Genomic DNA, 25,021 nt, shown 5'->3' on the forward strand with positions numbered 1-25,021 from the left:
GCTTCTTGCGTAGCTCTCTGTAAATAGTATGAAGTGGGTGTCTAAATAGCCTTCAAACACACTCATGTATATAGGTTCATGTCTTTTTCCTTTACAGTTGCATTAGCTTAAATATGTCAAAAATAAACGGGAAAACTACTAAGTATCTAAGTTCACTTTTGTATGTATAATAATTCTGGTTGATGCACTCAAAGTCCCAAAACCAGCTTCAACGAGTCTCGGTTTATCTTCGCCTGAGCACAAATTTGTCCTTCTGACAAAATTTTTGGTTCATGTTGGAGCAATTTAACTACTTCCTCCGCGTGTTTCAAAGACTCTTCCAGTGCGGACTGGCACATATCTGGATTACCAGGGGATGCTCTGCGTCCTCGCTCAGCAAGAGCTGCGTGCATTTCGAAATGAAGTAGTCCAAGAACTCGTGCCTCCGCTGAAAGAAAAAACGTTATTGCTGCATCATTTACTCACTTGGCATAATTCCGGCTTACCTGGTGCTAACTTTTCATATAGATTCAATGTTTCCCTGCAGAATGAAATCTTCTTATCAAGGCTTGCGTCATCTAAAGTTTGAATTACTTCAGGACCGCCAGCGCCAATAAGCTGGGCAAGGACTACTTTTACCTCTGCTAAATGATGATGCTGCGGTGGTAACCACTTACTGTAGTGCTGTAGGTACCTGCAAATAGAGGATGTGTAGAAAACTTAGTTGGCTACCTACGATCTGCTGAAGGATATTGTCCTGGTATGTGCTATGGCAATGACTTCAATGAAACGAAAACTAATCACGATCAAAATGAAACCAAATGTAATTCTGTTTCCGGCCTTAATAACACTGGTTGAGTATATATCCCAGTTCTTTGGACAGTTGTGAACCACTAAAATAACTTCATATCTCCACCTCCATGCTAATTTGTGATTGCTGGCATTTCCTTCTTTACAGATAACTGCAAACCTAAAAGGTTGGAGGCGAACCTCTCGCGCTTTAGATCGGGAAATACTTTAGCAACTGGTCCTCTAGGTCGGAGGCTCATGTAGCGCTGATGATCGCATCTCATAGAGCTACCTGTCATGGAGTCATGAACGGAGCTTCGGACTAGATTGAACGCATAGCGATGAACTTGAGAACGAAATAAAACGAACGATTTACGAATTTCCTCATGAAACATGCGCTCCCTGCAGACAATAGAAGACGCTTAGCAGGTAACTGGCTTTCCTTCTCAATATAAGGTTGATGTAACTGCACTGCAAAAAATAGAGTGGATAGGGCAGATTTCCCGAAGAAGAGCAGAAGAACAGAACACATTCACCAAAACATTAAAGCAGACCGAAAGCTCGCAAACCTGGAACAAAATCTCTGTCGTATTAGATCTGTGAAAGTAGATCTAGTTGTGAAACTTAAGGAGTCAAAGGACGTAATCACGGCCTTCTTGGTAGGTGGACTGGAGAAGTATGGGGCAAGCTGTGCAGACCGGAGGCGACTATAGCATGCAAAGGCAACGACTAGGTCGGTACGAAGGAAAAGTTTCATGAGGTCCTAGAAAGGAAAGTAATATGCCACTGTTATAGTCCCAAGTAATGAAGGTCGTATTGTATGAGTACCTGTCGTGTAGGTATAATCCTACCGTCCTCTTCGGACATTGATTTGGAGAGCACAATCTGAGCGCCGCGTGACTAGCACTGTCGTACTGGTTTATACTGAGTTCAAGCACAGCATTCATACCAGTGGAAACCCATCTCTGCTGGAACTAACGAATACGGCCTTGAGTTGTCCGTGATATGTCCACAATCACAATCACTATGAAAAAAACTGCAAATAACCGGGCCGAGAACACATCACACACAAAGAATTTTCCCGGAGCATATGCCCTCAAACGGCCGTTCCGGTTTCTATATTGCCAGATACCCTTCAGTAAGGCTCATTTCAGATGAGTTCCTTGCAGGTCTAATTGCCCTTCTCAAATACGTAGGAACGGCAATCCCCAACGGGTTGACTGGAATCAGTCCAGTGTGGAGAACCATAAAAAAACCTTTCCACCAATCAACTACTGCTCTGTGAATGTCTGTGATGTCTAGAAGACACAATTAAGAAGTACACAATGTGACCCGACACTTCTGATTTTGGTTTCATCTAAGTTGCAACTTAAATGCTACAATCGCACATAACGACCTTTTGATCGTTAGCGGTCTTAACCCTTCTACCTAATCACCACTACCTAAATCAGTTTGCAGCAAAGATATGCCCCTCCTGATCCTGTAGGCCGGAGCATACTGGACTACCTCTAGATCAGGAGGCGGAATACCCAAAAATACCTGTACGGTGTCGGTCTAAACCGTACGATATACAGTAGACTCGATAAAAACGCCACTCGCTGGCAATAGTAGAACAGCTTCCTGTTCTGCTTCGTTATCGCAAACTCATACAACACAGGGGATCCGTGCAAGGAAGAGTCCTACGTGTATGGATCTAAGAGTTTTCCTGTTAAGACTCCATTAACACCTCATCACACCCCTCAACATAGGTGTCAATGTGGTTAAACGCGTTCTGAGCTCGATCAGGTGCGGGTACCAGCGCATGCGTTCCTCGATTATGGCTCTGCAAGTATGGCACTTCCTGTTCGTATTTTAAATTTGTAGCGTTCAACTTAATTAGGGGCGAACGACGCAGGTTGCCTTCCAGCAACATCCCAACGGTTTTTCAGGTTCAATTGGCGGCCCTGGCTTTAGAGACACGCGTTTACGATACGCATGTATTCTGTCTCCCGTTTCTTGAGTTAAAGTCGTCTGTTTCCCTAATAAAATGATGAGGTTATCCGCGTAACCATTCTCAATCATCGAATTAAGCTCACCTAATAATAAATGGACCTGCGATGGATCCCTGCAGGTAGTCGCGCTCCACGATAGACGCTTACTAAGACTTTGGACGAACGCTTTCCTACCATCGGAATAGCTCTTCGACAATGCTAATCTTTGGTAGCTGCACTCACAAAATTTTCATAACGGCAATGATTAACTTAACTAATGGCCTTTAAAATCTACATAAATTATAAGGACGACGATAAAACCTGCCAGCTTGGAAGCTGTAATGCCTATCCGATACCAGATGGGATATTTACACCCCCATTCCCTTGAGAATAATCCTCTTTAGCACGTTGACAAGGACTAGGAGAAGAGATATGGCTCTGAACAACTAATGCTTACTCGTATCCTTCTCTGGCGACTTTGGGAGCACAACAACCATAGCAGTTTTCCCAAAATGCGGGTGAAAATTCCTACCGTAAACAGCAGCATACAGACATTGGGCATAAAATGGGGTCGCCAGTGAGATTGCTTTGCACATCTCCATATTGACTGAAACCTTCTACACGTGTTTAAAAGAGGGGGTACTACCAATGCAGTGCCAAAAAGTAAACATCGGGCCACTACCAATCCTAATGTATCAATATGCTTATTCCGTAGAGTGAAGAAGGAGCGGGAAACAACTGAAATGCACGGAGGCTGGAAGAACAAAACATTTTAGTTTATGGGTAAACAGGATCAGCTAGTAAGAACGGTGGAGTATTTACTTTAAAGGCATGGCTGGACTTTGGCAGAAAATATAGCGAAACACAGAAACAAGAAAGCTATCGAAGTGGAAGTCGATAGGTCATCATGATCAGTGAACTTCACCGAGCTTTTCAAGTCCCATGTTTTATGCAAGAGGAAGATTGAGATTCTAAAATGAACTAACATCGAACATGCCTAGTGCCAATTATTTTACACATTCCTAAATGGAACGAAAGCGCAATATGGTTACTTTCACTTGCGGAACGTATAAATAAACTGTGTGAGGTTGTTTAGAAAAGGAGGAACATCTACCAAAAAAAAAACCCGGAGGTTTTGAGGATTAAGTTTTCTTATTTTCGAGCATTAGAAGAGAAAAAACGCCTCAATATCAAGTGGTGAGTCATTTGAAAGAGTAGGTGCCAACTTTACATAATAAAGCGAGAAAATAAGCAGACAAAGTAGGGAAGATGCTAGTAATCCCTCAGATTAACGAAGCAACCTGCGGTGGTAAAAATACTCGCGAAAGTAGGTAGTTTCTCGACTGCCACCTCAGCACCGGTAAACAAATATCAGGTAACTCGGAAAATGAACAAGGTTTAGCAGGAAAAAGAGAGGAAATTACAGAAAGGTCGGAAATAGCAATTATTTCTAAGAGGGGAGATATATCCTATGAGGATATCTTTTGGAAGGTAAAGGCGGATTTTACGAAATTGGGTGATAGCGTGAGCCGTATCATTTAATGCTGGAATTAAATAGATGCAGTGTGGCAACTGTGGATAGTTGTAAGGGAGGAGTAAGACGACATCACAGTCAGAAAATAGGATATAACTATCAAATGCAGAGACTTAGATGAGGTCCTTTCTCCATAAAATATCTATGAGTCTCTAAAGAAGTGCTTTAGATATCATGATTTAGGCCGCTTTGCAACAGGAGGCACCAGCCAACATGAGTGGTCAACAAGGTGCAAAAAGTCGAGGAAGAAAGCGACGCCGCAGGCCTACGAGTCCAACAGGACGTTTTCTTAACCTCTGTGCTTACTGAGGGAAAGTCACGCTGGATCAGCAAAAATATTGTAGATAAACAGGACTTAAGATTAAATGGGGCAAAGATCTCAAGTTGGCTACCACGACCAGGCCCAAGTGGTTCACAAGCACATTTGAATCGGACATGGTGAAAGGAGTGTTTACAGTAAAATATCCTAAAGTTATTTGAACTACCGAAATCCCAAAGATCATCTGGCGCGCCTTTGTAATATCACCCTATCCGCCTTTTCGGCCCTATGGGGAAGATGCTGGAGAGGGTGATATATAACACCCTCCTCCTGGTCGTCGAGTCTGGTTTATTAAAACCGCAGTTTGGATTTTGGCGAGCCCGTCCTACGGTTGATACGATAACAATAATCATAGGTCTGTCTCAGCAGCCAATGTGTGTTAATAAGTACTGACTCTAGATATTAGAAATGCCTTCAATTCAAATATCCCAAGATGTGAAATCATTTATGTCATCAGGTCGTATACATATCAGGTGTACTAGATTAATCCCCACCTAAGTTGCAAATGCAGAGCTGCATGCGACCAGGCGTGTGTTATAATCCATCGGATCAGCTAACAATATCGCAGGTTAATCCTGTAAATAAATAGCCGCGGATATGCAGAACGTTCCCATTTGTATTCGTCTTCCCTAACTTATACTTCCCTTTCTAGGGGAGTAAACCTCCTTAAAAAATCTTTAATCCTAGGAGAAGGAATCGCCATACTTATCGGATGAATTACAGTAACACTACACTGATTTCCAAAGATCACAAAACTAAAGTTTACTTCTGCAACTACCAACATCATTGCTGCCATTGACAGAATATTGACTGAACGTTTGGCTAGCGAGATTACCGGACAGAGGTATGGTCTATGTTGCAGCTGCTACAGTAATTCGCCTCCATAATCTACACCTTGGTGCGAATAACAGAGATATGTGCAGGAGGAATTTACCATTCTGGGTGTTTCGACTCAACAAAACAGTAGAAAAGTTGAGAAAGGAGATTGACCGTATTACGAAAGCACATCTTGGAAATCCATCACCAAGAGTTCACAGATACGGTGCCAACATCATTGGAAACTACCATCTGTCCAAGCAGAAACTTGAGGTATGCTCCAATCGCATTAGTAGGTATCAAAAGACCTTTCATCAAAGGACAGACAACACCTTGTTCTTTCAAAATCAACGGGGGGATTTTATTAAAATCTAAATCACTCAGGTCGTGCCTGGATCAGACAGAAGACTCCTGAAGAATGTTTGGAGCGAACCCAGCCCTTGGAATTTAGATGCAGAATGGTTTTCACATCTTATGCGTTCATGCGAGGCCCTCCCTGAAATGGCCATGGCTGCTGTAACTGAAGTCAACGTAGAAGCAGTCGTTGAAAAGGCAGGTAATTGGAAGACGCCAGGAGTTGATAAGATTCACAGGTTCTGGGTGTAGTGGTTCAAGAGCACTCACACGGTATTGACAAATCATTTTAATCAGGTGATTGCCGATCCAAAATGAGTTACACAATTTTTCACCAAGGGGATAATTTTCTTCATTCCCCAGGAACAGCGTGCCTCTTGCCCTTCAAAATGTCGACCAATTACTTGTCTTCCTACCATCTACAAGGTCTTCACTTCAGTTCTATGCGCGAATATCTAAAAACACTTTGATGTTTTAAATAGCTGAGGAGCAAAAAAGGATGCGCAAAAGGCTCCCGAGGCTGTGAGGAACAGCTTATAATCGATACTGTCTGTCGAGTCTGCCCACCAAAAACGAAATATCTCGGCAACCTACATCGATTATAATCAGCCTTTGACTATCACATTCGTGGTTACTACAAGTGTTACGCTTGCATAAAATCAACCACAATGTGATTCTTCTCTTGAGAACTATCGGTATCCTCATAAACGTCAGAAGAGATACCAATCAAGCGTGACATCTCCCACAACTCTAGGCGGACGTAAAGACGGAGGGAGTCTTCGTTACCAATTACAGAAAAAACAATGTTGTTAGCATCAAGGTCGATCTTTGAATACCCGTGCGTGAAGATCAATGCCAGTGTGAGTTTGAAGGGGTACTTGGGATATATGCCAGAGAAGGTAGCAAATATACATGGTCATGGGTTTCTTATAGTAGCGGTAGTGGAATGCATTCTGCTGCACCTCGTTACTGTTTGGCCGGAAACATTGGACAACGTTGTTAACCGAAGGAGGATGAGTTCAGCATACCGGTCAATCGCCCTGAGGGTATGCAGTACGTATAGGAGAATACCAGGTGAGACAGTGTTTACTATCGCCGGAACGATAGCCTACTAGTGAATGAAGCGCACTCTCTTCACGAGAGAACGAGAGTAAATCCATTCAAAATTGTTCCATGGTTCATGGAGGAGGGAAAAAGCTTGCACGACGCTTTCAACGCTGTGAAAGAGATGTGTTCAGATGCAAATGAGATTGCAGTAAACACTGCAATAGCGACAATCAAAAAGAAACTCCAAGAATTAGAACGAGCCCGAAAAGGATATTGAACCCGTGACCTAAATACGCTAGTGTAGACAAGCGCCTCCCCAGGGTAATATTTTACGGTTCTTCCGCAAGGAAGGCGGACTAATGGGACCGGTTTTAGTGCTGTTGATATATTTGCTATTTTTATCATCATCATCAACGGCGCAGAAACCGGTATCCGATCTAGGGCTGCCTTAATAAGGAAGTCCAGATATCCCGGTTTTGCGCCGAGGTTTACCAAATCCCTAAAATCTGTCTGGCGTCCGTACCTACGCCAACGCTAGACAGGCTCTGCCTCGTCTTCTTTTTCTACCATAGATAATGCCCTTATAGACTTTAAGGGCTGGATCATCCTCATCCATACGGATTAAGTGACCCGCCTACCGTAACCTATTGAGTCGGATTTTACCCACAACCGGACGGTCATGGTATCGCTCATAGATTTCGTCGTTATGTAGGCTACGAAATTGTCCATCCTCATGTTCTTCGGAGAATTCTTGTCTCGAACGCGGCCAAGAGTTCGCAATTCTTCTGGCGAAGCACCCAAGCCCCCGAGAAATACATAAGGACTGGTAAGATCATAGTCTTGTACAGTAAGAGCTTTGACCCTATGGTGAGACGTTTCGAGTGGAACAGTTTTTGTAAGCTGAAATAGGCTCTGTTGGCTGCCAACAACTGTGCGCGGATTTCTTCATCGTAGCTGTTATCGGTTGTGATTTTCGACCCTAGATAGGAGAAATTATCAACGGTCTCAAAGCTGTATTCTCCTATCTTTATTCTTACCGTTTGACCAGTGCGGTTTGATGTCGCTGGTTGGTTGGTTTGTTGCCATTTTTATACCTCTCTATATAGCATGGATGGATAACGGTTCTACTTTCATCAAATTTCGTAGACTAATAGGCAACCGATTACAATAAAATTTTGTTTTACACAATCTTACAAATGTTCAAACTCTACTATACTAATTAACTTACTTGAAGCAATCTTCAGTGGAATTTTTCTTCATAACGGAAAGATCGGTTCCTGCGCGATCGAGAATATCGCTTATGTATGATTTGTCCAAAGCATGCTGGCAAGTATCACACCTGGAAGGGTTTCATTATTTCAAAGCTATTCCAAATTAAAGCAACTGAAATTACGTACCTCCAATCACCGCTCCATTGCTCCAAACTTAACGGCAAAGCAAGTCCTGGGCAGTCATTGCGATTACATTTGATTGCACTGTACTTCGTTCCCAGCTCTGTGACATCCTTACATCTAACACATTCGCACTTGAACAGTTTCGTCTCCAATAGGTGATTCTGCCGACTTGCTGTGCCCCACAAGGCATCCGAATAACAGATGCTCAGATTTGTACCCTTTTTGATGTCAACTGCTGCCCAGAAGATGACATCTCCTTTTTTGGTGAAACTTTTCGACAAGTTTGGGAAACATGAATGCTCAACCAATGATGCCAAATCGTAGATGGCTACATAAGGCGGTTCAGAGAGTGGGACTTCGTGACCATTTATTTGAAGGATTCCGGTAAGCTGCATTATTTCGTCTTCAGTCCAATTATCCATTTTGAAGAATCTGTGCAAGGATTATGAGAATGTAACGTCACTATTATTATGTAACTCACACAATAGTATATTCAATATGCAATAAATAGAGCTAAACTTAGCCCCCGAAGAAAAGTGTTCAGGATCTACCTTGGAATAAACTTCGCTATTCCTTCGCGGTCGCTTATCCATTGTTCTGAACCCTTCCTCTGATTGTCGTGGGACTCTAACTGCATCAGTCGCTGGAATTTGGAGGGATCCTTTTCCCTGAGTAGCATACATCGTAAAATTGAAAGGCACTGATACTGTGGATGTGGTGCCACAAAATGATGAATTTTTATCTGAAAAATAAAACAAAATATTTCGAGTGTGACGCAAATTACGTTTCACATTTTTAATATTTTTAATCGGTACAACAAACTTAATCGGAATTTATCAATGACGTTAGCGGCTCTCCGAAAATAAATTTTGTAAATTTTGCACTTAGTGAAACGTGAAAGAGGAAACATGTGCCAAAAGATTGCGGCCAATAAATTTTCTGTATTGTACGGCAATATATGATGAACTATTGTGTGACCACTTCTCTCATAGATAAAATGCTTTATTTATTTTCATTCTTAGCATTTCAGTTTTGCATTGGTAACGTCTCAGCCCGTTTCAGTATCAAGGCCGATTGACTAGCAGCTTTAGCGAAAGATAAATATGGAACACTAAATAATTCTAAAATCAAATTTTTAGCCTTAGTTTGAGTGTTTTTTCCAATATTACTGCCATGCGCAGAGAGTACGGCCACTCTCTTTACAAGCGACGCCTTCCTTATATCTTACTGGATAAGGCTTGTCTGCATTGTTACGAATCTTCTCGAAAAATCTTATATTCGTGTCTATCATGATGCCGAGTATTTTACCACAAGACCATGGTTTCACCAAGCTGAATAGGGAAGACTGTGGGAATCCTCCATATCTAGGGACAATCCATGTTCAGCCATCCATCTGTTTACTCGACTTATCATCGCTCCTTGTGTGCCTTTAGCTTGCATAATCATGCGTGCGGTAATCAGTGACGCAAAATCACCAGATGTGATTCATCTGGTATCATATAAGATATTCCAAAGGTTCGGGCCAAGGATAGACCCCGGACCTGCCCCCAATGTCATCATCATTTTGCGTTGCTCTTCTTAAGGATTGTCGAACAGGATGCTGTCCTGTAAATAGTCCGCCAAAATCCGCAATAGGCATTTTGGCGTATGGAAACATCTCCTGTCCAGCATTCCGTTGTTGCTGTTTAAATTTTTTAATTTTTTCCGACGCTGCATGATCCGCTTGGTCGCCAGCTTGCGGAAATCTTTTTAATAATAATAATAATCGTTGGCGCAACAATCTAATTGGATCAGGGTCTTGAAGTGTGTTAGATTACTTCAATCAAGACCGTAACGGTACACTACAGGATTACAATACCCCGTAGGAGCCAATATGGTCAGCATTGCCCTCGCCCGAGATTATTACCATGATTTGGCTCAGGTACTCATTCGCAGCTGAGTGAACTGGTATCCAACGTCAAATCACGATACAAATCCCACTGCTACCAGTGAGATTCCCTACGACTGCCTTATGCTCTAACAACTCAGCTATCCGGACACTCTTTTTGATGCGTCCTTATCGGCACATCCATGGAGTATTCCCCTCGCCCTCTTTTCTCGATTGTTTGTTCGCCATCTGGCAGGCTGAGTGCACTGCATTTTGTGTAATTAGGGGCTGCACTAGCAACGTATTTTTTCCTCAGCTCCTCTTCGGCTGTCTTGCAGGACTTTCGCTGATGTGTAATAGAATTCATTAGTTCTTTCCTATCCATCACTCCATTTCTGACATCCATAGAGATGTTTCGCTGGACGATAGCAGCAGCCTTCATTTTCCCTAGGAACACTTAGTAGCTTTTCTTTTTTTACCCTTGGCTTTCGGATGAGGTCCATCCTTTCTATTCTGGGATGCATGCCCCTCTCTTGCCAGTATGGTGGTTAAGGAAGCCTTTAGGGGGGGGGGGGGGGGGGGGGGGGAAGGATGCATATTCAAACTCAAACAACTTCAGACAAATTAGCTTAACATCATTCTCGTTCAAATGTATGGAGGGACTGGTTGAGCATCACAGTTATGAGAAGGTGTCAGCCAAAGTCGTAACCGCTTAAGGAAAACCAACATGCACATCAACTTGGAAAGTCCCAATTAGTGCTGTAGTGTTTCATTCTCAAACGACAAACTAATAACACCTTAATTGCTGTGGAAAGAGCGTAGAGCAGGGTCCAGCCGGTTCAGATCTGCAGAGTTCTTAGCATTCACGATGAATAGCAGATATCTTTGAGGCTCACAAAGAACGGTTTGCCGATATTTCGAGAACCTTTTGTTCCCTTCATCAGTGCTACAAGTTTTTTAGTGCCTCTAGAGCCATGGTCTAGAGCTACGCAACTGCAAAGGGTTTCTCCCTACTCTTCACAGCTTCGGCAATGTGAATTATAGGGTGTGCTGAGTCTGGCGTCATGGTCTCCTATAGGCCAATCTTGCGTGCAGACCATCTCATATATCCACTACGCATTTCCATGCGTCTGGCCCGGAAGCTCATACGATCGAATTTTGTCATAGGCAGGCCAAATCCTATTTGGTTTGGCGCAGGTAGTGAAACTTCCCCATCTGATATCAACGGCTGGCAATCACTAGCGGGACGCAGGCTATGCCCCCACCAAGAGCAGAGTTCCACCTAGCCAGTCCGTCAATTAACTCACTCCCACCTATGTTCCTATGATTGGGAGCCTAGAGGAATGTGACTTTGAGCGTGCCGCACAGACTGTTCAGCGCGTCCCTGTATTGCCCCACCAGCTTGGGGGATGTCGTCACTGAGTACAAAGCTTTAATGGCTGCCTGGCTGTAGATCAAAATAGCTATATTACGCTAGCGGCTTAAATCATGTCCCATTGACCGACAGACTTCCAATATCGCCAGTACTTCCGCCTGGAATATACTGGCGAATCCTGGGAAACCATGCGAGCCGACTACACTACTAGTATCCATTAAGCTACCTTTCAAAGTCGGCTAATGACAAACATTGGAGGTACTACATCTAACAGGCGACGTCTTCTAATAAGTGCTGCTCAGTTTGTTCTGCTCTCACATGAACGCTGATCATCATTGAAAATGTAAGTCCTTAAATTCTCCACCAACAACCCATGGTTTTCGTACGTGGGGTCTAGATAACCTAGCACAATTGATCCGATAACTGATAAGGGTAATTCCCGATTTAGAGTGCTAAAAGCATCTAAATCATTCCTAAGAATATGGCAGTCGTGCATTATGTGTTGCTGCATTGATATTTAAGCTTACGCTTCTATGTTAAGGGGGTCATCGCGTGTGTCAGATCCGCGAAATCGATTTTTTTTTGGCATCAATTGTATCTAGATATAGTGTAGAATATGTGGGCAAAGTAATTTTTTGATATTCAGAGTTGTTCGGAAATTATAGTGTTAAACACGTGATAAGTCACATGCCAGATTTATGTCGATCGCCGTATTAAAGGCGTATTTATCGGTCCGGATGACGTTCGAATGACTTCGCTAAAAGGACAAGAAATGAAGCCAAGACTGTACATGTGTTTCTTGGAGAAAGTTTTATGGACTATGTATAGCAGATTAATGATATTGATGCAAAATTTCACCCTCTATAACTTTGTTAATAATAGTTGGATTTTCTTCAAACTTAAAGAAATTGTGCCTTGTGTTGTCCTTTACACAAATGCAATTTTGTAGTATTAGCATGAACTTAAGGGTCTTTTCCGGCAAAATTTCTAAAATATGCTAATATATAATATAAAATATGCTAATATACTATTATTAACTTTATTTGTGCAGATATCGGAACCGGATATATTTTGAGGCCTAGATTTCGTAGAGATGCACTACTGAGATTTTTTTCAGATTTTTCGTTTGGATAGTTTCTGAGAACGAGACCTGTTACACTCTTCATATTTTGAGTCTCCCCTACGTTTCAGCCGGTATATAATATGGAACTAGTTTCGAAAAGTACTAATTGAGCCCTTTGATTTGATACCCCACATGGCCACATTTTATGAAAAAAAATTTTGCACCCTTCATTCACATGTATGGGGAGCTCCCTTTAAACTTAACACAAAATGGCGGCACTTGCTGCATGTAAAGGGAACAACAGATCACATGCTCCTATCAATTTTCGTGACAATCGGTCTAGCCATTTCCAAATAATTCGGGTGTGACAGACAGATAGACATCGACTCGATTCTAATAAGGTTTTGTGTTTATACAAAACCTAAACAAGTCGGGAAACCGGAAGCTGGACGCTTCAGGTACGAAAGGTTTTGTGTATTTCTTAGTACGTAGCACGTAATATATGCATACATTATGTGAGAATATCCACTTTCGGATGATATTGACATTCATAGCCTTGAATTTGCGAAGAAACCACAATTTTGACGTATCATAACTTTGTTAATAATAGTGCGATTTCCACCAAACTTGGCACGATCATGCTCTATATTATACCCTATATTGCTGTGAAATTTCGTGGTGCTAGGATGAACTTAAGGGGGGTTTTGCAGCCAATTACTAAAAATTATAGTAATATACTATTACTTATTTCTACAGATATCACTATGGAAGGTATTTCGGAGCCTAGGCACCATAAGGTGGCAGCCTCCTGATTTTTTTCAGATTTTTCGGTTTGGTAGTTTCTGAGAATGGCTCCCTTAAAGGAATGATCACTTTCAACCCCCCGCACTCCCCACTTTTCTAACAAATGTCAAAACTAAGACCGGCTTTGAAAAGTACTAAACGAGACCTTTAATTTGATACCCCACATGACTATATTTGATGAAAAAAAAATTTACACCCCCCTTTTGCATGTATGGGGACCCCCCCTTAAGTTCGTCGTAAAAGGATGTAACTCACTGTATGCGTGAGCGTTCACAGTTCCCATCTTTCTACCAAATTTGGAGTGAATCGCTACAGCCGTCTCCGAGAAAAATGCGTGTGACGGACAGACAGACAGACAGACAGACAGACAGACGGACAGACAGACAGACAGACAGACAGACAGTAAACCGATTTTAATAAGGTTTTGTGTTTACACAAAACCTTAAAAACAGTGGCTAAAATCGATTTTATTTGATCATCTTTATTGTCATACAGAAGAATCATTCTTGGCAGTTTTGTTTTAAAGATAATTTATACCAAATGTTGCCTATAAATGGAGTTGAGATAGTCCATTCTGAAGTTCCAATTTTCGAGTAATGTTAACATATAGACTTTGAAAAAAGGTAAAAGTACAGAGGTGTGATGTCACATGATTTAGGTGGCCAATTCACTGATCCGAAGCATGAAATGAATTGTTCACCGAATCGTTCTCGCAGAAAAGGGATGGTTTCAAAGGCTGTGTGGCAAGTGCCGCGATTTTGTTGAAACCTAATGTCGTCGAAACCACGGGCTTCAATTTCCGGAATCATTTATCATTTATTTATTAATTTATTTAACAGACAGCGAACATAGTAAACTCTAATCAGTTATTGTCCTCAGGAGGAGGAGAAAGCAATAATCTTATCCTATACTTAAAAATAGTTGAAGTAGAGAAGCTAAAAGGCCCAAGCTGTTGTGCGTTGTAATTTCGGCAAAGCCTAGGCATCGGATAATGGAAGTAAACTTCAAGCTCTGCGAAGGGCACGTTGAAAATATCTGCGTTAAGTGTGTTATAAGACGCAGGACGGCAGGTGATGTCGTTAGCGGCGGAGCAGTCGATCAGAACCAAGGAGCGTTTGAAAAATGTGCATAAATCCAGATAGAATCTACGCTGTAGTAAGAAGGGAAGGTTCAGAAAGCGGAGGCGGGAGGCATACTCCACACGAGGGAAGCCTTTGGGGTGAATTTACGTTGCACATTTTCAAAGGTAAATAAATCACAGTTATGGGAAGGAGACCAGATCACGGAGTAGTCATCATCATCAACGGCGCAACAACCGGTATTCGGTCTAGGCCTGCCTTAATAAGGAACTCCAGACATCCCGGTTTTGCGCCGGGATCCACCAATTCGATATCCCTAAAAGCTGTCTGGCGTCCTGACCTACGCCATCGCTCCATCTTTGGCAGGGTCTGCCTCGTCTTCTTTTTTTACCATAGATATTGTCCTTATAGACTTTCCGGGTGGGATCATCCTCATCCATACGGATTAAGTGACCCGCCCACCGTAACCTATTCAGCCAGATTTTATCCACAACCTGACGGTCATGGTATCGCTCATAGATTTCGTCATTGTGTAGGCTTTGGAATCGTCCATCCTCATGTAGGGGGCCAAAAATTCTTCGGAGGATCTTCTCTCGAACGCGGCCAAGAGTTCGCAATTTTTCTTGCTAAGAACCCAAGTTTCCGAGGAATACATGAGGACTGGTAAGATCATTGTCTTGTACAGTAAGAGCTTTGACCCTATGGTGAGACGTTTCGAGCGGAACAGTTTTTGTAAGCTGAAATAGGCTCTGTTGGCTGACAACAACCGTGCGCGGATTTCATCATCGTAGCTGCTATCGGTTGTGATTTCCGACTCTAGATAAGAGAAATTATCAACGGTCTCAAAGTTGTATTCTCCTATCCTTATTCTTGTTCGTGTTTGTGTTTGACCAGTGCGGTTTGATGTTGTTGGTTGATTCGTCTTCGGTGCTGACGTTGCCACCATATATTTTGTCTTGCCTTCATTGATGTGCCACCCAAGATCTCGCGCCGATCACCGCCTGCTCGATCTGGATGAAGGCAGTTTGTTCGTCTCGGGTGGTTCTTCCCATGATGTCGATATCGTCAGCATAGGCCAGTAGTTGGGTGGACTTGAAGAGGATCGTACCTCTTCCATATACCTCAGCATCACGGATCACTTTCTCGAGGGCCAGGTTCAAGAGGACGTATGATAGGGCATCCCCTTGTCTTAGACGGTTGTTGATGTTGAATGGTCTTGAGAGTGATCCTGCTGCTTTTATCTGGCCTCGCACATTGGTCAGGGTGAGCCTAGCCAGTCTTATTAATTTCGTCGGGATACCGAATTCTCTCAATGCCGTGTACAGTTTTACCTTGGCTATGCTATCATAGGCGGCTTTAAAGTCGATGAATGGATGGTGTAACTGGTGTCCATATTCCAACAGTTTTTCCATCGCTTGCCGCAGAGAGAAAATCTGATCTGTTGCTGATTTGCCTGGAGTGAAGCCTCTTTTGTATGGGCCAATGATGTTCTGGGCGTATGGGGCTACCCGGCCTAGTAAGATAGTGGAGAATATCTTACAGATGGTACTCCGCAACGTGATACCTCTATAATTGCTGCACTGTGTGATATCTCTCTTTTTATATATGAGACAGATAATGCCTCGTTACCAATCGTCAGTTGATGAACCACTTGGTGTAACTGGTCGCCTCTATATTTAACCAATTCGGTTGTAATTCCATCGGCTCCTGGCGACTTATGATTTTTTAGCCAATGAATTGCACGGACTGTTTCTCCTAAACTTGGTGGTGGCAGTATTTGTCCGTCGTCTTCAGTTGGCGGGACCTCCAACTCGCCGATGTTCTGGTTGTTCAGTAGCTCATCAAAGTACTCAACCCATCGCTCTAATATGCCCATTCTGTCGGAAATCAGATTTCCCTCTTTGTCTCGGCAGGATGAGCATCGTGGTGTATAAGGCTTCATCCTGCTGACTTGTTGGGAAAACTTGCGCGCCTGGTGCGGTTGCTCCCTGTACTTTTCTAGTTCACAGACTTGTTGGTTCTTCCAGGCTTCCTTTTTCCTTCTGTGAAGTCGCTTCTCCGCCCGACGGAGTTCGTGATAAGTCTCTGCGCGTGCCCGCGTTCTTGGGGAATTCAACATTACTCGGTATGCGGCATTCTTCCGTTCCGTTGCTAGCTTACATCCATCGTCAAACCAGCCGTTCCGACTCCTTTTGCGGCTGGGGCCAAGTATGCTTATGGCACGGATTATTTTTATCGTTGATAAAAAATAAAAATAACAAAGGGCTCAGAGTAGATCGCTGTAGGGCGCTGGAGGAAGGGGAGAAGGAGCTGGAAGTAAGGCCGTCAAAAGAGACGCGGCAGGATTGGTTGAAAAGGTAAGAAGCAAGCCATAAAACAAGTGGTATGGGAACGCTTAGAGACGAGAGTTTGGATAGAAGTATCTTGTGATTTATATGTCGAAGACTTTACCGAAATCAGTGTAAATGGTATGTACTTTTTGCTGTGAATTTAGACATTTGGCGACAGAGTTGGTAAAGTCATGCAGGTTGAAGGCAGTGGATCTACGCTGACCCCATAATCGTTGTCATTCATAGAAATATTCTGGCCAGCTTCTGTTTTGAAGAAATATGGACCGCTTATTCCATCCCCTCATAAGTCACGCGGAGTGTAATGGCAGCTCTTGCATCTGATTGCATTGTTCATCACCCCATATACGGGCATTCTGTTTATGCAGATACCCATTAAGACAGCAATAGACCTTTTTAGCCAACAGTGGATTCTCTGCCTCTGTCAAGAGCCCAACGACTGAAATGGTGACAATTGTGAAGGTCAGCTAGCTTCAACTTTTGCAACAGCTGAATTTTCTATGCTTTTAAACTAACATCCTTACGTGAAATATGCCAAGTTGTTCTATACGACAAGCAAAGCTGTTGAGAACGGCGACGATTCTTTAGGGTCTCCACGTGAACTCTCCGCTACCTCCGCTACGCTTTCTTTGCTCCGTGCTGGATGTGCTCTGTTTGGTGGCGTATTATCCAATAATGAAATGTCTAATTATATTGCTAATTGTGCGTTCGGTAGGTTGATTATATTGGCCATAGGTTACTCTCTCATTTTCATAAACTAACTGAATAATTTGTAGACGATATGCCGGACTAAGCCTTTCCATGGTGAAATGCCGGACAATACAAATGTTAAAAAGTGTTACATCAGTTGATACGATGCATGCGCAAACTGCCATCAAATCCTTGCCAATAAAAGGACCTCTAAATGAATAACCGTATATTATTATTATTTTATTTCATTTCCGAGTTATCACAATCTCAACGGATGTCGGATTTTACCTAATATTAGCACCAAACATTTAGGCTTAGGCTTAGGGGGCGCTGGTGGCCGGTGGTAGGTTAATGGGAGAATCCGTCGAGAACTCCCCGCAACCTCGAGCACGTATGCAGAATGGTATATTTCTGTATGGTTTGAACCAGACTGTGTGAAAGTCCCAGGACATCAAGGGAAGCCATGGGGGATTTTGGTATAATACCTGTAGTTGACGATATTATGGGAACTACAACCACCCGCTCGAGACGTCAAACTTCTTTGATTTCTCGAGCCAGTGGCTTATAATGCACCTTCTTCTCTACGTATTTTTGCTCAATGTTGCTACTGTGACAGATAGCAATATCAATAATATACGCGGAACGACCCATTTTGTCAACGTAACGCTTGTTGTGCGATATGTGGATGGCTGTAAGCAGAACTACCAAGTACTGCCTGCGGCTTATATCGGTAAATCGGACATGTTCCCGTGATCAACCTATGCTTCTTGCACGGTTATGATGAATGACCTTATACAGGGTGCGGCAGTATAACTTCCTTTCTTCAAAACTCAATAAAAACTATTGTATTCATCGGAAAATATTTATTTATTTTTTATAATGTAGGTACATGTCTAAAGTTTTTATTTACATTGTTTTGAAGATCAAATCTGTTAGGTGACGTCCCCCATTCTCCATACATTGCGTAAACCGATTTCTGGCGTTTGTCATGACTCTTGTTAGCATAGCAGGTGTTATGTTGGCAATTTCTTCTTGGATGTTGGTCTTCAAATCTTGTAGGGTTCTTGGACGGTTCACATAAACACGGGATTTCAAAAAACCCCATAGAAAAAAATCACAAGGGGACAGATCGGGAGAGCGTGCCGGCCATTCCAAATCGCCTCTAATTGAGATAAGGCGCTCTGGAAAGTGTTCCCTCAAAACAGCCATCGATGCTCTTGAAGCGTGTGCTATTGCACCGTCTTGTTGGAACCAAGTGTCCCCCAAATCCAAATTTTCTAGCCGTGGGAAAAAAATTCTGTAGCATGTTTACATACCGGTCCGAATTCACTGTCACTGTAACCTCATTTTCCTCAAAAAACCAGAGACCAATAATTCCAGCTGGGGAAATTGCACACCACACTGTGACTTTGCGTGAATGCAAAAGCTTTTGATGCAATTCTGGAGGGTTGGTGTCAGCCCAGTAGCGCATGTTTTGTTTGTTAACCCACCCACACAAATGAAAATGGACTTCATCGCTAAAAAAAAACAATAGCACCCTCGCGAGCGACATCAAGAAGAAGCCCACACGCGTTCATCCGAGAATTGAAGTCACGTTCTGAGAGTTCCTGCACTATCGCCATCTTATAGGGATGAAAATGAAGATCATCACGAAGAATTCTTCTCACAGAACGATCGGATAGTCCAAGGGCAGATACGTCTTTGCGCGCAGAACGCCGTGGCGATCGCAACATTGACGCTCTCACTGCTTCAATGTTCTCAGGTGATCTAACGGGCCGAGGGACTCCAGTTCTTCCTTTTGTCGCACTTGCAGTTTGTCTGAATGTAGTGACCCATGTAACAATTGATATGTGGTCTGGGACGGGAGCCAACGGGGCTAAATTAAAGCGATTCCGAAATGTACGCTGTGTTGCAATAACCGAACATCCGCTTGAAAAGTAAACCTCAACCGCAAAGGCACGCTCCTCACTATTCCAACGCATGATGGCGACTGAACCATGTCGGGACAAAACTTTACCGTATCCCCTCTTGAACGAGACTACTAGCGCCCCGCTATGACATCAACTAACTGAGTGGCGCGCATATTAAAAAAGGAAGTTATGCTGCCGCACTGCCGCAAACAAAACATGCGCTACTGGGCTGACACCAACCCTCGAGAATTGCATCAAAAGCTTTTGCATTCACGCAAAGTCACAGTGTGGTGTGCAATTTCCCCAGCTGGAATTATTGGTCTCTGGTTTTTTGAGGAAAATGAGGTTACAGTGACAGTGAATTCGGACCGGTATGTAAACATGCTACAGAATTTTTTTTCCCACGGCTAGAAAATTTGGATTTGGGGGACACTTGGTTCCAACAAGACGGTGCAACAGCACACGCTTCAAGAGCATCGATGGCTGTTTTGAGGGAACACTTTCCAGAGCGCCTTATCTCAATTAGAGGCGATTTGGAATGGCCGGCACGCTCTCCCGATCTGTCCCCTTGCGATTTTTTTCTATGGGGTTTTTTGAAATCCCGTGTTTATGTGAACCGTCCAAGAACCCTACAAGATTTGAAGACCAACATCCAAGAAGAAATTGCCAACATAACACCTGCTATGCTAACAAGAGTCATGACAAACGCCAGAAATCGGTTTACGCAATGTATGGAGAATGGGGGACGTCACCTAACAGATTTGATCTTCAAAACAATGTAAATAAAAACTTTAGACATGTACCTCCATTATAAAAAATAAATAAATATTTTCCGATGAATACAATAGTTTTTATTGAGTTTTGAAAAAAGGAAGTTATGCTGCCGCACCCTGTACATCAAGTATGTCGAAAGCCTTGGCATAATCGTTCTAGTAACTAAAGAGGTTTATTTGGCCTCTAGTTGATTGTCCTACGACTATCGAGTTGATAATGAGTTGCTCTTTTCAACCCCTTGAACCGACTCGGCAGCCCTACTGCTACTGGTCTCGAGGTGCATATGGACCCTACCACTAATAATGGACGTTATGAATTTTTAGAGGGTTGGTAAGCAAGTAATCGGTTTTGTGTCTGTGGGGTCCTTCACCGTGTCTTTTTTCGGAATTACTTAGCCGCAGTGAGGACGAGTGAAAATCCCCCGGCTGGCTAACGACCTGATTTCCGTTATGTGCCAACCGACTGTCTAGGCAGGTAAATTTCTTATACCACAAATTCTCTACCCGACGCAGACCAGGGCCCCTCCAGTTCTTCGAGCTGTTCATGGCTCGTCGAACTTCCTCTTTGGTAATATTCACAAAATTCATGCCATGCGTAGTAGCATGGCGGGTGCCTTCTGTGGTGATCCACTCAGCACGCTGGGCGGGTAACCACCGAAGCCTATCCCAATATTCCCAATGGAGTGACTTTCGCCATACCGTGGTAACCAATTGCAAATGACAGAAAGCTTCTGCTTTAGTATGGCCAGAAATTCAACTAGGGGTGTCTCACTGGGGATGGCATAGTTCCTTTAAACAGTCTGGATTTTATTCTTCACCCATTTTCATCTTCATTGCCAGAGCTGAAGTGAGTCAGCCTAGCAATGTCTTAACTTAGTGAGTCCCGCCGACGTTCCAGACGAATTTTGCATGGTGGATCTCTTTGGTCACTCAAACCAGTAACGCGAATCTTCTGACCGTGCAATCTGATAGCCGTAACTGCACGACAATGCCTAAGTGATTGTAGTTGCAGCAGCGACATATCAGCACACAGTTGAGGTGCAATCTCATCATTGATTTGAGATAGAATTCTCGGAGTTGCTGAAGATGCATAGAGCCTGGGAATACCTGGTCTATGCAAAGGATCCATTTCCGGGAATTCTATAGACGATCTTTGGAATTCGTCCCGAATCTCAACCGAGAATTCAGGCGGACGGTAAAGGAGAATGCTTCAGCGAATTCGAAAACTGTTGCCTGCAGTGCAGCGTGGTGTTGTTGATGTCACCGCCTCTGTCCCCATCGACTCTTGGTCACCAGTTTACACGATGACCTATAGTCGAAGGTGTTCCCTGATAACGGCCGGGAGTGTATTGCTGCGAGTAATGAAGCGGTACTGGTCTACAACTCGCTGCACACGATAAGATGTTGTACCCACTCCAGCCGTTTTTTCGTAGTAGGAGCGGATAATGAAGAGGTTCATTTTCTCAGTCCACTTCATCCGCTGCGCACGCGAACCTGCTGAAGTGGTCGTCACAGATTGTGTCGAAATAGCTGCAGAAGGCGGACCAGTGCTGCTGGTCATCGTGGCACCTAGATATCGAACCGCCCCAAGATTTCTCGTCATCTAATGAATTTGCGTTTTATCTTCGACTGCCCGGTGTGGTGATTGCTTCCTCGGTGAGTAATCTGCAAGACTGCAAAGTTCCTGCACTTTCTTCCCTTTCCCCTGAGGCGCTGCGGTAGTGCACAGCCATTCAGACTGACTGAATCTACTTTAATTTTCTTTTCCATATACATTTTTCTTTTATTTCTAACAGTTTATTTCCTTACCCTCTTCTGAAAATTTTCACTTAATTATTGCTTCTCTTTTTATTTATTTTTATTATATTATTCTTGTTTTTGATCATAAAATACAGATTAGAAGAGTAACTAAATATCGCTTTGATTTGCCTCCTCGCCAGCCCCGCAAAATCTCCATCCTCCAATAGAATCTCTAAGGTCGCGCCTCATCATACATCTGAGGCACGAGAACAATGATCGAGGATGTGATCCGTCATGGATCCTCCCTTTCGATCACGGCATTCGGGTCCGGAGTTTTAGGGCACTGCCCGCGTAATTGAATGATTATTTTCTTTTTAATCAGTATTCGCTCGCTTGTTGGTTATTCGGTGAGCTCGCGCGAATTTTTCTGTTTAGAATGTTCAGGATCCGGTGCAGACCCACGCATCGGAAAGGACCAGGAATTTTTGGTATAATGATACGTGAGGGATCGAAGTGTTTGAAGGACCTCCGACGGAATACTTCAATTGAGCTTCAATGGAAGAGGACCTTCACTCTTAATTTCGGCATCTTTTTAGGTGTATGGAAATGCTCTCCTCTCTTAGTCATCCCAAGCCACTCAGGATGGTCTTTGACCATCGTCCTACTCATTTAATAATTACAAAATAATTGCCAACACTTCCATGACTTGTAAAATAGATAAAAATCCTTTGTTGAAAATCATTACGGCTAACGAGGTAGCGATTTCAACCACCCTTAGCCCAAGCGCAAATTTTTGGAAACAATCCAAATATAGCTATTGAGGGATGTGTTGCTGTTTTGAATGTGCGCATCCAAGTATCTTTCTAATAAACTATCAGAAGATAGATTCTCGTATGTTGGTTTCATCAACTATAAAATCTTGGGGTGGACGGGAATTCTGTCATACTGAAAACTTGTCAAAGTCCTTTGGGCCTTGGCTTCATATGCTCAGAACATCATGGACCCACACCAAGGAGCCTGAAGTAGACGCTTTTTGGTATTAACAACTCATCAGATTTTCTCTCCAGCTAAGAGATGGAAAAACTATTAGATTATGACCATCTCTTCATCGACTTTAAGCCTACCTACCAGGGTAAAATTGTACACAACAATAAGAGAATTTGGCTGACCTTGCCCAACGTGCGATGGCAGATAAAGGCGCCAGGATTACTCTTGAAGCAAATAGAACAATCGTAAGCAAAGTTCCCCCTTGAGGAGTACACAAAACCTTTTCTACCTGAAGCGTCCAGCTTCCGGTCTCACGATTTGTTGCTTTTGTTATCATTCCCCCCTTTGAAGAATTAGGTAATTTCGAAGATATTTAAATCGCGCTATTAATTTCGACACTTCTTTGTTATGTATGTTAATGATAATTCAAGCCATTAGTTCTATTCTGGCCTGTATTAGTTGCATCATTAATTCAATTTTTTGGGTTGATGTTTATAACCGTTGAATGAGATATTATACACCTTAACTTATGAAATGCATGGATCCACAGATACAACAAAAGACGAAAGATTTTCTAGTCGCCAGACAGCCGCAAAATTATGGTTGACAAGCATTCTATTGTACAGAAGTAGATGCACCCAAGTGATTTGTGGTGAGTTCAATATGTTTCCACTTTATTTTTAGTTTCTTGGCACACTTTAAGTTCCTTTTGTACGAACTATGTCCGCATCTACATGCAGCACATAAATATCCGATGAACACACATAATATGAGCAAAAGATATTTTGTCTACTTTCCGTCTATGCGTCTCTGAAGAGGTGAAAGGCCAATCAGTTCAAATTAATTTTGTTGAAATGAGAAAACCGCGCACCAATTAAATTGAAAGTCTTTAAATTCAAATGAACGTCATTAAATCGATCGCCCAATATAAATCAAGAGGTAGAGAAAATAGTTCTTTTGAATTTCTCGTGCAAACTTTAGATGCAAATTATTGGACAAAACTAAATATTTTATGTTTATGATTAATGTTTTAATCTGCAAAAATGTAAGAAAATAACTTACCTTACTCCCTCTTGCCACGGTTAATTCACATTCACCTCGGTGTTCCGGTGAATTCTGGCATATCCTCTGGCAAACGGGCCATCCGCATCGTTCACATTCCAAATAATCGTTTGCCTGGAGTCCTTTCATACACCCCACACACACTGGTCCACTGATTTGATTAGGACCGCAAACCAAGCAGGATTCCCGAAGTACTACTTCACTGGCTTTTATATTCCTGCTGGCCACTAAATATCTTCCGAATTTTTCATTGTGCTCGATCTGTGCGCACGTGACATAGAGATTTTAAGATGAGAAATTTATGCGTGAACATGAGGAAGTCGATATCACTTGCCGTTGTTCTTCCAAAGTGATCATAACACGAGATAAAACCCGCTGTGACTCTATTACTACGAAATCAGGGAAAGTAACTGAAAATATTTGTCAAATATGCCTTTGAAACGTGGTCATTTGTCAACGTCGTCTTAGTATCTTGTATCTTGGAGTTGAAAAATAGAAAAATGTGAATCCGGGGAGATGGGAAAGGAAAAAAGCGACTGTTCTGCGAAACACCGGGTGTACTTCATGGAAAATTCGCATGAAGTTAATGACGTAATAGACGCTGCTTTAAACACCGGCAAATGATATCGACTGTCTCTCTTTAACAAGGACCTAGATCTCGGACAGACAAGTTTACTTTGAATGGATGGCACTGGAGCTTATGATTCTTCCAGTCCTGCTTCTGATGCTCCACCGAACAGTAATACGCTTGGCCACAATTCGAACACTTGGATTTACTTTCCACTCCGCACACCACACATTTATCACTTGCACTTGAACCGTTCGAGACCATTTTCTTTTCCCTTCAATTTCTTAGTGTTTTTCAACAGTAGATTCCTTATCTGTTACAGGACGTCTTACAAATCACAATCTTTTGCCAATTTTCAGAGATTTCAGAGATAAAAGTACTAAATCTGATTTGCAAATTTCAATTAAACACTAAATTTCCGCTTCATTCCCCATTCGCACGTCGGTAATTACGAATTATCACTAAAAGGTGTTAGACACGGGCCCAATTTCTTCAACTACATAGTTCTCACTTCACTTCTTCCGTCTTGACTCTCTGAGTTCTTGCTAAGACA

At 42.7% G+C, this 25,021-nt stretch overlaps 1 protein-coding gene across 1 annotated transcript; it reads right to left on the minus strand.

Moving 5' to 3' along the window:
• LOC119654671 (SET domain-containing protein SmydA-8) lies at positions 1–25,021 on the minus strand. Its single transcript, XM_038060165.1, has 7 exons — positions 24,577–25,021; positions 23,901–24,161; positions 8,754–8,944; positions 8,206–8,634; positions 8,037–8,147; positions 486–673; positions 1–427 (listed from the first exon to the last, which is right to left on the minus strand). The coding sequence occupies exons 1-7, from the start codon at positions 24,730–24,732 to the stop codon at positions 189–191; spliced, it is 1,575 nt and encodes a 524-aa protein (XP_037916093.1). The 5' UTR covers positions 24,733–25,021; the 3' UTR covers positions 1–188.

This window comes from Hermetia illucens, chromosome 4, assembly GCF_905115235.1.
Source record: "Hermetia illucens chromosome 4, iHerIll2.2.curated.20191125, whole genome shotgun sequence".
Lineage (NCBI taxonomy): Eukaryota > Metazoa > Arthropoda > Insecta > Diptera > Stratiomyidae > Hermetia > Hermetia illucens.

What these genes read in the sequence shown, in the direction of transcription:
- LOC119654671 (XM_038060165.1), bottom strand. Translation starts at nt 24,732, where the DNA reads ATGGTCTCGAACGGTTCAAGTGCAAGTGATAAATGTGTGGTGTGCGGA. An exon ending in CAATGGAGCGGTGATTGGAG is followed by an intron (nt 8,148 to 8,205) that starts GTACGTAATTTC and finishes AAACCCTTCCAG; the next exon opens with GTGTGATACTTGCCAGCATG. An exon ending in ATATGAAAAGTTAGCACCAG is followed by an intron (nt 428 to 485) that starts GTAAGCCGGAAT and finishes TTTTTCTTTCAG; the next exon opens with CGGAGGCACGAGTTCTTGGA.